The 17,585-nt window shown below is 35.7% G+C and overlaps 1 protein-coding gene and 1 long non-coding RNA gene across 2 annotated transcripts in view; one reads left to right on the top strand and one right to left on the bottom strand.

Moving 5' to 3' along the window:
• The first annotated feature begins 10,344 nt into the window (after positions 1-10,344).
• Positions 10,345-13,595, top strand: LOC131975492 (uncharacterized). The gene is made up of 2 exons (XR_009394732.1): positions 10,345-12,661; positions 13,163-13,595. It is a non-coding gene; the product is annotated as an uncharacterized LOC131975492 (long non-coding RNA).
• smarca2 (SWI/SNF related, matrix associated, actin dependent regulator of chromatin, subfamily a, member 2) overlaps positions 11,430-17,585 on the bottom strand; it is a 98,482-nt gene continuing 92,326 nt past the window's right edge. The window contains exon 34 of the mRNA XM_059338211.1: positions 11,430-14,357. Coding sequence (XP_059194194.1) covers positions 14,328-14,357 — 30 coding nt within the window. The 3' untranslated portion in view covers positions 11,430-14,327. The remainder of the gene's footprint in view (positions 14,358-17,585) is intronic.

Raw genomic sequence — 17,585 nt, 5'->3', positions numbered from 1 at the left:
TTTTTCCCATTTTTATTCATATCATCACTGGTGAAATCTTCCACATCAGGGGAGTTTAAAAAAAAATGTTGTGCTTCATTTTTCATTTCCTTTAGGAAGTACAATTTCTGATATATTCAAGTTAATATTGTTATTAATTCATCAGTCGTGAAATTGCATAATAATCATTAATTTTCTACCCTGGGAAAATGACTGATTTGTCATCTTTGATTATTATAGGGAAGTTAGTATTAAATTCCTTCTGGCTTTTTTATTCTCTATGTACAAATTAATTTATTTTAGGGCTGCAACTAACGATTATTTTCATTATCGATTAATCTGTTTATTATTTAAATGTTTAATCAATTATTAACGTTAATTAACATTATATCAATATTTGACCTTCCATTAAAAATAACACACAATATAATGAAAGAATAAAAATGTAGTAAAAATTAAATAACTTGAAATTGAACAGGGACAACCTCAAACAGAACCCACTTGAAATTATGTTTTATGCATGATTCTCTTATTTCATGCACTTGACTTGTTTTTCCATTGGCACATTTCTTATTTATTTGGTTGTCTGTGTGTGTGTGCATGTGTGTGTGTGTGTGCGCTTAGCTCTGCAAAGACAGAACAAACTCATTAACATAAAGCAAAACATCTCAACAGATACTGTGCGATAATGAGGTAAGTCAAAGTGTTAAATGAGTGATTTAACACACAGGATGCACACATCATGCTGAGGTCAAACAGGGAGGGAGGAAGTGATTGCATTGGAGGGATGCTGTTCCTTTTCAGGCAGGAGTGTTTAGTTTATCTTCGCTGCCTTAGTGGGGTCATGTGATTTCTTTCTGGGGACTTTTGACAATGACAGTTCAAATATGATGAATATCCATCCATTCCACCTATGCAGGTCCGGGTCACAGGGGCAGCAGACTAAGCTCAATATTCCAGACCCCTGAGGAGTTCCCAGGCCAGATGAGTTAAAAAGCCTGTTCTGGGTCTACCTCAGGGCCTCTTACCAATTGGATATACCAAAATCATTTTAAAGGTTAAGGGCCCAGGAGGCATCCTGATCAGATGCCCAAACTGGCCCGTGTCAAAGCGAAGGAGCGGTATCTCTATTCCCTCTGGATGTCTGAGATCCTCACCCTATCTCTGAGGCTGAACCCAGCCACCCTACAGAGGAAACCAACTATGGCAGCTCAGATCCATGTTCTCATCCTTTGTCTTTTTTAGGGCCACGGGGCAATCGCACCGAGCACTATTATATTGTTATACTGTTATACTTTTTTCTTGTTCCTCTTCCGGACACAATTTCGTCCCGGTACTCGGTACAGATTTGACAAATTATATATCAAAACGTGCAGTCTGATCGGGATCGGTGTGCTATTACTTTTCTCTACGGAATACAAATTTTTCACGACGTAAGTCACACTCCTCCAGATACACATGCTTCACACACACACACACACACACACACACACACATTGAGGTTAAAGGGCATAGGTTGCTGTATAAATACATTATTGAAAAGGAATGTTTGTTGTAGGTGTGCTCCTTGTATACAATATGGTATCATAGCATTACTACACTGTAAAAAAAGATTAGTTGACTCAACTTAACTAAGTCAAGTCATCTTGTTGCTTTGACTGAGTTAATTTGAGTCAATTTATAGTGTCAAGTTTATTACACTACAAAATATGAGTTGATGCAACATGTAGTCTGTTGACTGAACTTCCTTTATCAAGTTAGTTGGACTACAAAATAGTATTTGAGCTAACTGTAAGAGATGTTGGTTGAATGTATTTTATCAAGTTCCTACAAATGTGAATCAAGTTGGCTCAACATGAAATACATAATTGATACAACAAGCAGTTTGTTGACTCTACTTTCTTTATCAAGTTATGTGGACTTGAAAACATTACTTAAGATAACTTAAAAAAGATGTTGGTTGAACTTATTTTATCAAGTTAGCGCAACATATATATTTTTTCTCAACCTCTATTGCCAAGTTACTTGAGTTTAAGCAAACTAATATTTACAAAGAATCTACATGATAATTAGCCAGTCAAACTTCAATATTAATACATGGAAAAAATAGTTAATAGTTAGTACTATAGTATTAATTGTTTGAAATCTGTATGTACAGCACTTTGGAGGCGTTTTTGTTGTTTGAATGTGGATTTAGTGGATAAAAGTGGATTGGATAGGAAACAGTAACATTTGGAGCTCCCTTTATAAAAGTGCGGGTCTTTTATTCATGCTTTATGGCCGCTCCACGCACCCGTACCGTAATTCCAAGAATAGACGAGCATCAAAACGACGACTCACTTGAACGCAGTTTAAACCTGCCGCTTTATTACAAGTATTACGGTTTGTGACCCTACTACACATGATGCAGAGCTCGTGCGCTACTTCTCTTTCCACACACATAAACAGGTGATAGTCCGACTACGTACCTGTTGCTCCTCTCAAGTTGCAGTTGTCCGTTTGGGTTACTATGTTTGCCCAGTTTCCTGCTGCTTTCATGTCTGGTAATCCTCTCAGAAAGATGTGGAAAGGCCCTCCGAACAGCACACACGGTAAGCACTTAAAAATTTCTTTTTTTTGACGAGTTAAAGTAGCCGTTAAATTACCGTTAGCCATTTTCGTTCTGGAGAAACTTCACTTCCACTTTATGCTTTAAACGTTAAATACGAGTTTGTTTACCGGCGGTTTGGTTTTTAACAGCTTCCCACAGACACGGAATTGTCTAATTTCTATTTTTTTTATTAAAAAAAAAAGACTTTTAAAAGTCTTGTGTGAAAATAACCCGCTTGGTTGACGGTGACGTCAGTTACTAACTAACGTCTCCTGGTAGAAACACTAACGGCTGACAGCTTCGAGGCCAATCACGTAACAGCTGTGCAACCGGCAATCAACTTCTCTGCGCATGCGTAATGTAGTTTTACCTCTGTCGGTGCAATTCTAATTATGAGCGTTGAAACACCATTAAAATGAGTTCATATAATAATACATTTGTTCCCTTCCTAATGTTTTTTTTTTTTTTTAAACATGTGTTTATTAGATTTTTGTTTGCAGATTACAGCTAGTCAAACAAGACATTATTACATGCAACAAAGCAAACTTTTTCTCCCTATTTTCCCTCCCATCCCCTCCTAAATAAACCTATATAAATTTTTTTTTAAAAAAGATGTAAATAAAGCAAAAATTAAATACAAATAAATAAATGAAAACAATAAATAAAAGTAAATAAAAAATAAAAAACATACATACATAACAATAAAGAAAAAACAACAACAAAACATATATATATATATATATACACATTTAAATTTAGTTATATAGACAAATACTATAACTAAAATAGTTATAACACTGACAGATTTCAAGGGTGTCACTCAAAGTATCATCACCAAATAAACATTCTACTCCCTCAGAGCCTCCTGCCGAAGCAAGTTACCAACATTAGCATCATGTCTTATAAAACTCATAAAAGGTCTCCAGATGTTATCAAAAACATGTTGTTTCCGTCTAATAATGTATGTTTTTTTTTCCATTGTCATGTTTGATGCCATCTCTTTGATCCATCTTCCAATTCTTGGTCCATCAACATCTTTCCAATTAAGAGAAATGATACGTTTAGCTTGTAATATACACATATCCACAAATCTAGATTCTTTATTTTGTAAGTGTGGGATAGTTGGATATATGCCCAGAAGAAAAAGCTTGGGGTCCAGTGGCAACTTCTTAGCTAATATTTGATCAATCATATTAATAATATCTTGCCAGAAGGATTTCACTTCTCCCTAATGTTTGGTAGTTTTCAACAAGTCTGAAGTTGTTTAAGAGATTTATGGGAAAAAAATCTGAAAACAATATTGATGTATGGTGATTTTATAGCAGTTTTAGTGTGCGTGGCCTTTTTTGGCCACAAGGGTCAGGAGAGGGTAGTAAATGTGATAAGGGTTAAATTACATTTATTATACATCCACTTAAACTGTATAGTGCCATTAAAATCACACTTTTCTGCTGCCACCAGGGGCAGCTATATGTGGACTTGTAGCTACATTTATCTTTTAAAATAAATAAATACATGCAACATGTTTATTATATTTTTAAAAATCCATTTATTGCATTTACATTTTTTGCTCTTATGTAATTTGTAATATACTATAAGCTGTGATAGGTAGTTGCCGTCTATGGAGAGTGATCTATATTAGTTCGAAATGTTTTTTATTAGCATTATAACCTTATTAACCCTCCTGTGGTCATGGGGTCCTATTTGGGTGTGATTCTTTTTTAAATTATTGCTGACATCCAAAAATTGAACAATGCTTTCAAAAAATAACTTTCACTAAAAGTTGACATAACCTACTCTGTGCATTCCCATCAAGAAATTATAATTTCACTATAACTATTGATAAAAATATTCAGGTTTTATTACTTTTTTTTCTCTTGAAATGATGCCTAATTTTGTATATTTGACTAAAATTGACCAATAATAATGAAAAAAAAAAAATGAAAATTATATATAAAATTTTTGGTCACGAGTTGCCTTAAAAGGTGAAAAAAAAGTTGGAAATAATTTTTTTCTACATATCCTAAAACCAATCTTGTGTCATGGGGTCCTTTTTGACCCCATAGGACGTTGTATATAGTCGACGGGAGGACTAACAAGGGTTAAAAAGTGAGGTAAAGTTATATTATATTGGTTTTAGGTTATAAACATGGAAAATACAACACATCTTCATTGTAGTGTCCATGTTATTTCCACAAAATGACGCTCATGAACACACTGAAGTCAGAATAATGACTTCCCGACTCTGGAATGGGACAATCCGATGACTATTGCCATTTTGGGAATGTTGATGTTAGTATTTAGCTGGAAACACAGCTGAGCCTCACACAGCTGCTGGCACGGCTCTTCACTCACTGCTATTTATAGATGATTACATTCACTGTTATATTTTATAGTACAAATGTCCTCTTCAGTGTAAGCCATCAACCATCAGCTGTGAATGGTACTCTAGAAGTCATAAAGCATTACACCGTATAAAGAATAGATTAGACATGACATAGTACCATGCTGCCAGATAATTTAATATCCCATTAAAGGATGATATGTGTCTAAACCCACCAACCCAGCTCACCTGCTGCCAGCAGAGACACCGCTTCCTGCTGAACCTGTGAACTCCCGATTATATCAGGAGTTATCAGCAGAGTGAGTCACAGGAAGCTCATCTCTGCCTCTTTGTATCTGTGTGATTTCATGCTCTCAGTCTCCACGCTGAGCTGTGCCACAGGCTCAGGGTCGGGATAAAGACTGAGATAATCACAGTAAATAGGAGGAGGTGTGTAATTACACACAGGATGTAATTCAGGTTCAGTGTCAGAGGTCTCAAACGTTGTCTGTTAATGCCGACGTGCTATTAAAATTAGCAAAAAATGTGACAAATGTAGGTCCAAAGGGCAGACATGTATGCAATCTGAAGACATCACTCGGGGCTTTAGGAATGGAAATTGCTTTAAAGGTGATGGAAATGATTCACTGTTTTCTGACATTTAATGGGCATATTAATGCTTTTAGTGTATATATCATGTTTCTCCCTGTCCTTGCTGGTAAATTCATTATTAATTACACTTTAGTTAACAGTTATTTATCTGTTAACAGAAGGGTTGAACTCGATACTCAGGAAAATATTCGATACTCCATACCATTTTCGATACCACAAGGATAAAAACAAAGACCCCAAAATTTAACAGAAATGTTTTTATGAACAAGAAAAATGCAACATGTAAAAATGAACAGAAACACAGGTTAAATATTTATAATAAAAAACAGTTGTGCAAAAAGAAACTGCAACTATGATAACAAGCTTCAGATACTCGATACTTTTGAAAATGAGTATCGTATCCGGATACAAGGTTTTAGTATCGATACTTTTTTGAGTATCGATACTTTTGACAACCCTAGTTAACAGACAATTAAATGATCCTGTATATTTACTTACCATAAATAAACAAGTCAAGATGCCTTTAAATACAGCCAAAAACACCATGTTGTCTTTAAATACAGCCATGATGCCTTTAAACAAGTCAAGATGCCTTTAAATATGTAAAAAAGTATTTCTCGTAAGAAATGCTGTTGGTCCAACACCCAAAGTTATGGTGTTTCTTTTGTCCAACCCATAGTACAAAATTCAAAATAAACACAAATAAATTGAAAAATTTCAAAGTAAAGGCGGCAAATTAAATATTTTTGCATGAAAATTTCAAAGGATTACCAAGACACAGGGCCAAATCATTCTCTATCAGGGAAATAAGCACCTTATTGTTTCAGCTGTACTTTTCATATGTTTTGTGTACAAAATCTTATTACTAGTAAACAATGAGTAGCTAGTAACTATAGCTAGTCAGATAAATGCTGTGAAGTAGAAAATGTCCCTCCGAAGTGTTATAGACGATATATAACGTAGCCTGAAAAGAAAAGTTCAAGTGCCTGGAATCGGTACTTGAGTAAATGTACTTAGTTACATTCCACCACTTCTTTGAGTTCAAAAGGACTCGGCACTGCAAAGAAAAATGAGCTTTTCCTCGATCATGCGTTAAACTGATAGTGAACCCCGGAATCCGAAGGGAGACAAAGCCTTTTCCCGCTCTTCCTTTTAAGTTGTGCAAGAGTTAGCATCGATCGGGCCCGTTTCCCACCTTGAATGTGGACGGAGCACAACACCAGATCAACTAATAATAGAGAGCACCTGGCCCTTTCAGATCACCATTCATCAGCCATTAGGAAGGAAAATTCCCTGAATCAGTTTGCGATTGGAGGGACCTGCATCTGCTGCTTGGAGAATGTGATGATGGAGGACAAAAGCTACAGAGGAATAGCACAAATCGCACTGGCACCTGACTTTTTCCGGCTGACATCTCTGGCACTCAGACAAGGATTAACATCCAATTTGCCGCTCTCTTCCTGGGCTCAAGTCTATCCCAACAGCTCGGCACTTCAAAGAGGGAGATAAAAAAGAGGGGGCGATGGACGGTCATTCTTCAGGGGGAATTGGCTTAGTCAAGCTCTGTTTAAAATGGCAGGAATACAAAAAGTAAAGCTGTTTTGATGTGCTGTGGTGTGTGAGGGTCCTGCCAGCTGTACAGTACGCCGGCCTGTATCCTGCCCTCCAGCGTCTGAGCCGCACCACACAGCTGTGATGGCATGAAATACAGCCATGATGACTGTAAATACAGCCATGATGCCTTTAAATACAGCCATGATGCCTTTAAATACAGCCATGATGCCTTAAGACAAGTGATGATGCCTTTAAATAGTCATTAAGCCTTTAAATACAGCCAAAAACAGTCATGATGCCCTTAAATAAGTTAAGATGCCTTTAAATACAGCCAAGAAAATACCATGGTGCCTTGAAATATAGTTATGGTGCCTTTAAATAGTCATGGTGCCTTTAAACACAGCCATTATGCCTTTAAATACAGCCAAAAACACCATGATGTCTTTAAATACAGCCAAATACAGCCATGATGCTTTTAAACAAGTCAAGATGCCTTTAAATACAGCCAAAAAAAACACCATGGTGCCTTGAAATACAGCCATGATGCCTTTAAACAAAGCATGGTGCCCAGCCATGGTGCCTTTGAATACAGCCAAAAACACCACGATGCCTTTAAAAACGACCAAATACAGCCATGATACCTTTATATACAGCCATGATGCCTTCAGATACAGCCAAATACAGTCATGATGCCTTTTGAATACAGCCATGATGCCTTTCAACAAATCCTGATGCCTTTAATTACAGCCATGATGCCTTTAAACAAATCATGATGCCTTTAAATACAGCCAAAAACTCCACAATGCCTTTAAATACAGCCAAATACAGCCATGATGCCTTTAAATACAGCCATGATGCCTTTAAATGCAGTCATGATGCCTTTAAATACAGCCATGATGTCTTTAAATACAGCCATGATGTCTTTAAATACAGCCATGCCTTTAAATACAGCCATGATGCCTTTAAATACAACCATGATGCCTTTAAATACAACCATGATGCCTTTAAATACAGCCATGATGCCTTTAAACAAATCATGATGCCTTTAAATACAGCCATGATGCCTTTAAATACAACCATGATGCCTTTAAATACAACCATGATGCCTTTAAATACAGCCATGATGCCTTTAAACAAATCATGATGCCTTTAAATACAGCCATGATGCCTTTAAACAAATCATGATGCCTTTAAATACAGCCATGATGCCTTTAAACAAATCATGATGCCTTTAAATACAGCCATGATGCCTTTAAATACAACCATGATGCCTTTAAATACAGCCATGATGTCTTTAAACAAATCATGATGCCTTTAAATACAGCCATGATGCCTTTAAACAAATCATGATGCCTTTAAATACAGCCATGATGCCTTTAAACAAATCATGATGCCTTTAAATACAGCCAAAAACACCATGATGCCTTTAAAAACAGCCATGATGCCTTTAAATACAGCCAAAAACACCATGATGCCTTTAAAAACAGCCATGATGCCTTTAAATACAACCATGATGCCTTAAAATACAGCCATGATGCCTTTAAACAAATCATGATGCCTTTAAATACAGCCAAATACAGCCATGATGCCTTTAAACAAATCATGATGCCTTTAAATACAGCCAAAAACAACATGATGCCTTTAAATACAGCCAAATACAGCCATGGTGCCTTTAAATGAATCATGATGCCTTTAAATACAGCCATGATGCCTTTAAATGAATCATGATGCCTTTAAATACAGCCAAAAAACACCATGATACCTTTAAACAAATCATGATGCCTTTAAAACTTATCAATATGCCTTTAAATACAGCCATGATGCCTTTAATTGCAACCAAATACAGCCATGATGCCTTTAAACAAGACAATATGCCTTTAAATACAGCCAAAAACCACCATGATGCCTTAAATTACAGCCCAAAAACACCACGATGCCTTTAATTACAGCCAAAAACACCATGATGCCTTTAAATACAGCCAAATACAGCTGTGATGCCATTAAACAAGTCACGATGCATTAAACCTGTATTCTTTCTAATGGCCAGCAGGGGGCGACTCCACTTGTCGCAAAAAGACGCTTGCGTGAAAGTAAATAGGACAATTACCCTACGTCTCACTTTATTCATTACCTCAGTAAATACTTTCCTAATGAGCTAATGGTCTCAATTTTTTTCAAATCGTCTTCAATACAGCATGATTTAGGGCGGGGCTACCATGTGATTGACAGGCCACTTCCACAGTGCACTGTGTGTTTGAACAGGACAGTAAAATCGTGTGTTCAGGGTAATGATGCAAACTCTGCTGAAGGAGCACATTAATATTCTGTTTTTAAATATTTAAAAACCACAGTAAAATGTCTTGATAATGACATTTTTGGGGTGAAACTGGAATTTGCAGTTTAAGTTATGCATGTTTTGCAAATGTCCAACATCTGACCTGCTGCCTTTAGAGGAAAAACTCTCCAGCTCATTAAAAAACGAGGTCAGGCATTAGTAGTAGTAGTAGTAGTCGCAGTAAAATGTGTTAAACTTGAGATGTTTTTGCCGTGCTCGATACAGTCGGCCACACTTTACCTCACACACACTCTAAACTGGGGTGACCAGCTGCCTGGAGCAGAGCAACAACACGGAGAGTCCCAGATGAAATCATTTTCCATCATTCCTTCTTTCTCTGCCCCTCAGGTTTTGTTTACTCCACTCATGTCTGAGGAAGGACACAGTATGATGTACAGTAAACAAACATAAAAACACTGTCGGGGATTCACTCTCCATCGCTTCAGGCCACGAGAAAAAAACCCAAGTGTAAACAAATGTTGTGCAGCGTGCTGGCAGCTCTGCAGGGCCGTAATGATCCAGATACACCAGAGAGCAAAATTAGACAATTAATAATGGAAAGATGTTTGTTGTTTTCTTAGATCCATTAGATGTGTTTAACCAGTTGGGGTTTGCTCATTTGTGCTGTGTTATATAGAGACGATGATGAAAGTATGTGATATTTAAACCCTGCTAATTGTTTTTTAAGGCTCTCCGCTCAAATAATCTTGTTTACAGTTGTGTTGGGAGACATGGAGGGAAGTAAACAACCTTGGAAAAAGTTTGGAAACACCTGTAATATCGATGTTTTTCTTTTTTCCTTCAATAATATCGATTATAACAGAGAAAAAAACACAGTAAAAAACACAAGCTGCATGCATAATTTAACTTTTAAATAGTTTCAGCCCCCAAAAAAGAAGAATTAAATGATTCACAGCAAAACAAGGTCTAAAAGATAGAAAGAAAAATATGTTTTTACAATGGTTGTTTTATGTAAAATACAATAATTTAGTCAGCAAACTATAGTTAACTTAAATGTGAGTTAAGGCTGCATGTGTGTGTGATATTTCTCATCTGTGGCCACGTTGTGCATTTACTAAAACAAGACCAAATACAATTTTCCTGCCTCGACTGGACAATGAAGTTTATTTTATTCTATTAAAATGTATTCACTGTCCCCATGGTGCAGCAGGACAGGAGAGAATACTGTTGGAGCTTGGATTAGTTTTCCCGTCCAAATACAATATTTAGTTTGTCTGTTTTTCTTTGGGCCTCTGCAGTGCAGTGGTGCAAGAAGTATTTACTAAAGTAAAAGTACTAATACCACACTGTGAAATTACTCCACTAAAAGAGTAAAAGTCCTGCATTCAAAACTTACTGAAGTAAAAGTACAAAATTATCAGCATCAAATGTTGATGATTCCAGCTCGTTATATGCACTTGACACTGAAACTGGAACCTTTTTCTATTCAATAATGCTAAACTTCTCGTGTCTTTCACCAGTGTGACAGCTTTATTTATTCTTTTCTTACTGAATTTATTGCTCAGAGAGATCTTTGTCTCTTTCAGCTGTCAGTCTGCATGAATCATTGTGAGGCGTTTTGTTCAAAACCTTCATGCTAAATAATATCTATTAGTAAAGAAAGACTCCTCAGAAATCTGACTTAAAGTAATAAAGCTTTAGAACGGCCGTGTGGGCGCTGAGACACTGTGACAGAAAGTAGATTAACCTGAAAGAGGACGACTGTGGAATTTGATTTAAGAATTATAAAGAAATTTGCAAAGGCAATTAGCACAAGGTTAATACATGAATGAACTGAATTTATATCACCTGTCAGACCATAAAGACTCATTTCAGCACTTGTTGACAAGCAGTTTCTAAACACCATTAAAAAGTGACAGCAGTTCCACAGCCAAGAACTAGTTTTGCAGCTAATAATTGTATTTCCAGAACACATGGGGTGAACAATAAATTCCATATTGAGTGCACACTGGGAAACCTGTTACACCAACAGGTAGAAATGGTTTCCAGCAAAGAAATAAGACAGGAAAAATGTGTTTTGTGCTGAAAATCGGTGAGATTTTATTTGCCCTGGGCTATGAGAAACAACCACAAAGACACTGTGCAAAGAAAGCAATGATTAAGTCACACTTATGGAGAGTCGGCAAGCACATGGTACACAAACAAAAAATGATATATATCTGCATGTACAGAGTATATTGCCAAAAAGAGTTCATGCTACAAACGTATACATATAAACGTAAACATATAAACCAATAAAAGGAGGTTTCAAAACTAATACAGGAACACAAACACCTCAATCTAAATCAATCAAAACAAACTGTTAAATTCATTGTCTCATTCAAATCGAAATTTTAAATCCCCAAAATAGTTTTCTTTGTGTTTTTTGTTGTTTACGGTGTATGCAACTTGTTTTCAGATGCTACATTTAGCTACAGTAGATGCTGGTTCTGTTCAACAGGTTTCTCTGTGAATCTGCAGCCTTTCTCAATCAAAAGAAAATTATTACAACACGTTTCAGAGCTTCTGCTCCGATACACGACGACTTGAAAAGCATCAGAGGGAAGGAAGGACACATGAAACACAAGGACTGCTACCTAAATGATGTGCCGCCTACAGAAAGTACATTTCTCTCAATAAAAGCAGTTTAGAAAGAAGCATTCAGCATTTATGGCCACCTCAAGGTGTACGTGTAAGTCATCGAGCAACATTTTTGTTGTGCTGGCTTTAAGATATATATTTAAAAGACACTCTCTAAAGTCTCGTAGTCGAGGGTTCGCTAAGCCCCGCCCCTTCCTGTGAGCTTTCAGGTCTCAGGTTTCAATGAAAACAGCTGATTTACTTTTCAAATTCATTCGCTTTTTAAAATTTGTATTTTCAAGTATTTCAGACAAAAGAAAACATGTTATTTCTGGCTCGATAATAGCTTATAATTATAATTAGCTTCATAAACTGGTTGAACTTGTGTTTTCATGCGATTCATTTTAAATCGCGGAATATTGTAGATTTAAAAAAGAGTCCTAAATATGCACTTTATGGTTGTATAACAGTCTCAAAGATTTTTCAGTTAAAAAATAAAGTCACTAATGCAGAATGAGGTAACACAGATTGGTGTTTGATGCTCTGGCTACGATCAGCAGCGGTTGGTTTTCAAGTCACTTGTGTGTGAAGTGATGCACTTTTTTCTCTGCGAGCACGGTGAGAGTAAAACGAGAAAGTGAGATCTAAAAACACAAATCAGTGCTGCTAAAGAGAATAAAATGAAACTGTCTGTGGTTGTACCTAGAAGTACACTTTTAAAACGGTGTTGTGCTTTATGAAAAACAAGTCAAAATGAGAAAAAGTCGAAGCCACGAAAAAAAATCAAACTGAGAAAGAAAAAGTCGAAGTCAGGACAAAAAGTCAAAATAAGAAGAAAAGCCAAAGTAAAAAAAAAAATTGAGTCACGAAAAAAGTCAAAATGAGGAAAAAAAAGTTGAATCACAAGAAAAAAGTCAAAATGAAAAAAGTCTAATTCAGGAAAAAAAAAGGCAATTTGAGAAAAAAAGTCAAATTCACAAAAAAAATCGAGTCAGGAAAAAAGTCAAAATGAGGAAAAAAAGTCAGTTACAAGACAAAAAGTCTAAATGGAAAAAAAAAAAGTCAAAATGAGATTTAAAAAAGTCGAAATCCAAAACAAAGAAAAGCGCTTTGTTTTCAAGTCACTTGTGTGTGAAGTGATGCATTTTTTTTCTCTGCTAGCACTGTAAGAGTAATAAGTGAAAGTGAGATCTGAGGTTTTACCTACAAGTACACTTTTAAAACTGTTGTGCTTTATGAGTTGGTTGGCTTCTTATTCCCTTCATAATGTTTTTCAGCTGACTCGTTTTATATCAAGAATCTTGTAAAAGAAGTCTTTGCGGCTAAATATGTGACATCACGTTAAAAGACAGATGCTAAAGCTAACATGTCTGAGAGAAAAAGTTGGCATCCTCACAAGTCAAGTCATAGTAAACAGCAGAAATGTCGAAGTTTGATATGGAAAAAATATAAAAACATTCTGTTCTAATCTCATTTTCCGGGTTTAACTTTACAAGAGAAAAGGTTCTGAGAATGAGGAGCAACTGAGGAGTTTGGCAGGACAGAACTGTGACTGAAATACTAAACAATGGAGGTCATCGTCCATTGGCCTGAGCCTAATAATGAGGATAATAATAATAATATTGCATTTTATTTATGTGTTTTAAAGCCAGAATATCAAACATTTAGCGCCATTATTAGAGCAGATAAACATGCTGTTTATTCTATTTTTGTTCTTTTATTTTGGAAAGAATACATCTATGAATCTCGAAGCTCAGCTGTGATTGGCTGGTTGGCTGTTTGGGGGCGGGGCTTAGTGAACAATCAGTTTCTCTAACATTTGGCACTGCACGAGGTGAAACAATGAATTAAAAACTTGATTGATTGCCTTATTTTTTAAAACACCAGTGGCTCTCCAGATTAACTTGGATGTCCTTGGCTCTTTATATATTTATATATATATATATTTGTTTTTATTACACCATTTTTTTTTTTTAAATTTTGATATTAATTTCATTTCATTTTCTAAAAGTGCAAGCAAGCGGGTACAAATCAAGCAAAAGCGTGTATAGCACGACCAAATCTTTTTTTTTTTTTCTGACTTTTTTTTCATACAGAATTGAAACCGTCTTTTAAAGCACAGAGTTAAAAAATATACTAAAAAATTGTCTTAAAAACAGGAATATAAGCAGATTGGTATTGCTGTAGCTTATTGATTATTAGTAATACATTTCCAAGCTGGTAGGAGAAGGTGCGACACTACAAACAGACAAATGAAGTAAAAATTAAAAAAATACAGAATATGAACCTGAACAACGGTGATGTAAGATATTGTCCTTTTGTCTTTAAGTGCTATGATCAATATCCTCTCGTCCTCAGTCGTCGTCACTCTTGTCTGACTGATCCTGCAGATAGAGAGAGAAAAAAAATTATTAAGAGAAAGAGGAGAGAGAGGAGGCGCCATGTGATGAAGGTTTATTGTCTGTTGAGAGAAGCAAAAGGTCAACGAGCTGAAATCACAAAGATCTCCAGATGAAAAGGTCTGAAGCTGAAGGGTGATCCTCATGAACATGGTGCAGCTCGTAGCAAAATACAAGAGCGCTGAATACATATTTCATTTGACCCTTTATAACATATGCAATCTAAAGTCACTGTTTAATATGAATTTATAATCTATTTGGAAATTTTTTATGTATTTTCTGACATTTTTAGAGACACTGTGAGCAAAATTCATTACCGTAACACATTTTTAAATAGAAATAAAAAAACTGTTTTTTTTTTCTTTGGCAAGCATTTAAATATGCTCAAGGGTAGCTGGTATCACCAAAATGTATTTTATTAAAATATACACATATTTTAATGCAAACGATTCTATCATTACCGTAACATTTGACCATTTTTTCTCATCAATTTTCATTCAGATTTTGTTCTTTATACATTGCTAAAAACCATTATGTTTGATTATATTCTGTTAAATTATACATTTTTAAACAAATGTATATTTATTTTTATAAAGTTTATTAAATATTTATTATATATAAGTGTGGGGAAACCATGACATTTTTATCTGGACGCATTACGGTAATTAATTTGTGCATCAAAAATATAGAAAATATTATTTAACACAAAACAATGAATTGTGCCTCATTGTGGCTATATTGTTCATTCATATAAAAGTGGAATATATTTAGTTTAATAAAGTATGTCCTTATAATCTTCAGACAGAACTTAGACTGGTTCATGAGAATCACCCTGGAGCTCTTCTCTTTACTTCCTGTCTGGGTTCTGAGTCTCCACTTCGACTGATGAAACACTCATTAAAGTTCTTTACTTACCTGCAAATATTCTGCATCAAAATGATTTATACCAGCAGTGGAATTTGTGATCAATAAAATGTCAAAATGAGCTCATTCTTCAGAAGAAATATGATGGATTCAACATCCTTCTCTATTTTATTGACTTCCTTTTAGTGAAAGCCTCTGAGTGAGTTTGATTTCTCTCTAATAAATAGTCAAGCAGCGTGTTTTTCTGCCAAATATCTTTGCACTTGCTCTCTGCTGCACTCTGATACTGATTTTATGCTCTCTTGCTACACTTTTATGGGACCTCATGCATTTTATATATTCATTTTACACTTTTATGTGATAACGATTGCATTAAGATTTTAAAATACAGTTTAAGCTGCAGTTGGTGGGTTTGGCTGTCAGGGTCCGAGCCGGTTTTATCCTGGACTCAACCAGGTGGAACAACCTGTAAGTCTAAACTGTGGGAGAATTAATTTCTATTAGACAAACCAGTGTGTGTTTGTGTTCGTCGGGACAGTTAGACAGACCCAACACACACAACTGTAAAGTACTAACGAGAACATTTCTAAAGACGTTTTGAGTGTGCTTGACTCTCTCCCAAAGATTTTTAGGTTACGATTTTTCAAAATGGAAAAGAGGAGGGATCATGTAAGATAATAAAGCAGGTGTTGGTGTGTTTGTTTGTCTGTCTGTCTGTCTGTGATTAAAAAAAAGTCGAAGTCACAAAAATTAAATGAGAAGAAAAAAGTAAAAATTAGGAGAATAAAGTCGAAAATTACAAGAAAGAAGTTGAAATTATGAGAAAAAAGTAAAAATAACAAGAAAAAAGTCAAAATGAGAGGAAAGTTGAAGTCACAAAAAAAAGTCAAAAAATGAGAAAAAAAAGTTGAATCACAAGAAAAAGTCAAAATGAAAAAGAAAGTCCAAGTCAGGAAAAAAAAGGCAATTTTGGGGGCAAAAAAAGTCCAATTCACGAAAAAAGTCAAAATGAGAAAAAAAAGTCGAAGTCAGGAAAAAAAGTTGAAAGACGAAAATAAAGTCAAAATAACAAAAAAATCTAAATGACAAAAATATATAAGTCAGGGGAAAAAGTCAAAATGAAGGGAAAAAAGTCGAAGTCATGAAAATAAATTTAAAATGAGAAAAAATAATCTAAATGACAAAAAAGTCGAAGTCACGAAAAAAAAGTCAAAATGAGGGGAAAAAAGTAAGTCACAAAAAGTCGACAGACAAATTTTTCTCTTCCTCTGCACTCTAGCGATGATGTCATCCACTCTAGCCTCTCCATAGGGTAACATTGGGGGGATTTTTTTGGCGTGTTTTTGCCCAATAATTTAAAAACTGTGTGCCGAAACCCTTAGAAAAGTCACAGCACACTTGTCATGGCCGAGCGGGTCGATTTGATAGCTTTTTAGTGTATGTGCGACCAAAACTCTGGGAGGAGTAGTCGACCGGAAAAACACGGAGGAAGCGGAAGAATAAATAGGATTAAGCCCGGTGGAGAGGAGATAGTGTGCTCTTTCAAGCACACTCAATTAAGTTTTCTCTGCTGCACTTTTTATTATCTATATTGTTACTTCCATTTTATGAATTGAATGCTTTAATATGTTCAATTTTATGTCTTTTCAATGTGAAGCACTGGCCTGTAATTCTTCATTGTAAAGCACATTATGCTGCATCTCATGTAAGAAAGCTGCTATACAAATAAAGTGTATTATTATTTTATTGTGAAGGTTAATAAAGCATGTGCTATGTGCTGGCTTTGTCAAAAGAAGTAGTAAAGTCTGGCCTCCCAGTTCAGACTCCAGAGCCTCCGTATTGTTGTTTTATAAACCTCAAAAACTCAGAAAGATTGACCTCGTTCCAAAAGAAGAAAAAGTCTGAATTTCATTGCATATTCACACTAGAACCCAAACTTTTACTGACGTGCGATGGAATCACAGGTGTCAGGGCTTTAACTCTGGGGTTAAGTAGCGAGGGAGACTTTCCTTTGAACTCTGTGACTGACAGACAGCTGACTGAATCTGTAGTCACAAAGTAACACGACTTCTGGCCACGCTCAGGAGAAGCTCTTATTTTGGCGGAGCTGTTTATATTAACCTCACACGACCTGCAGTTTAGCATCGCTGCTGGCATAAATAAAAACTCGCCTCGGGCCGCCAGCTGATGCTGAATGTTGATCGAAAATGTGGTGGAAGGGAAACAACTTGTCTGTTCTCAGTAGATTTAGAACATCAGAGTGTATTTGTCATGCTTTTAAGGTTGATTTACTCTTATTCAGACTGAAAGTAGCTCTAATATTTAAAGTTGGTTGGAGCGTGATGTGGA

Source organism: Centropristis striata, chromosome 7 (assembly GCF_030273125.1).
Source record: "Centropristis striata isolate RG_2023a ecotype Rhode Island chromosome 7, C.striata_1.0, whole genome shotgun sequence".
Taxonomy (NCBI): domain Eukaryota; kingdom Metazoa; phylum Chordata; class Actinopteri; order Perciformes; family Serranidae; genus Centropristis; species Centropristis striata.
Note: the sequence above shows the minus strand (reverse complement) of the source record. Positions and strands in the feature narration are given on the sequence as shown.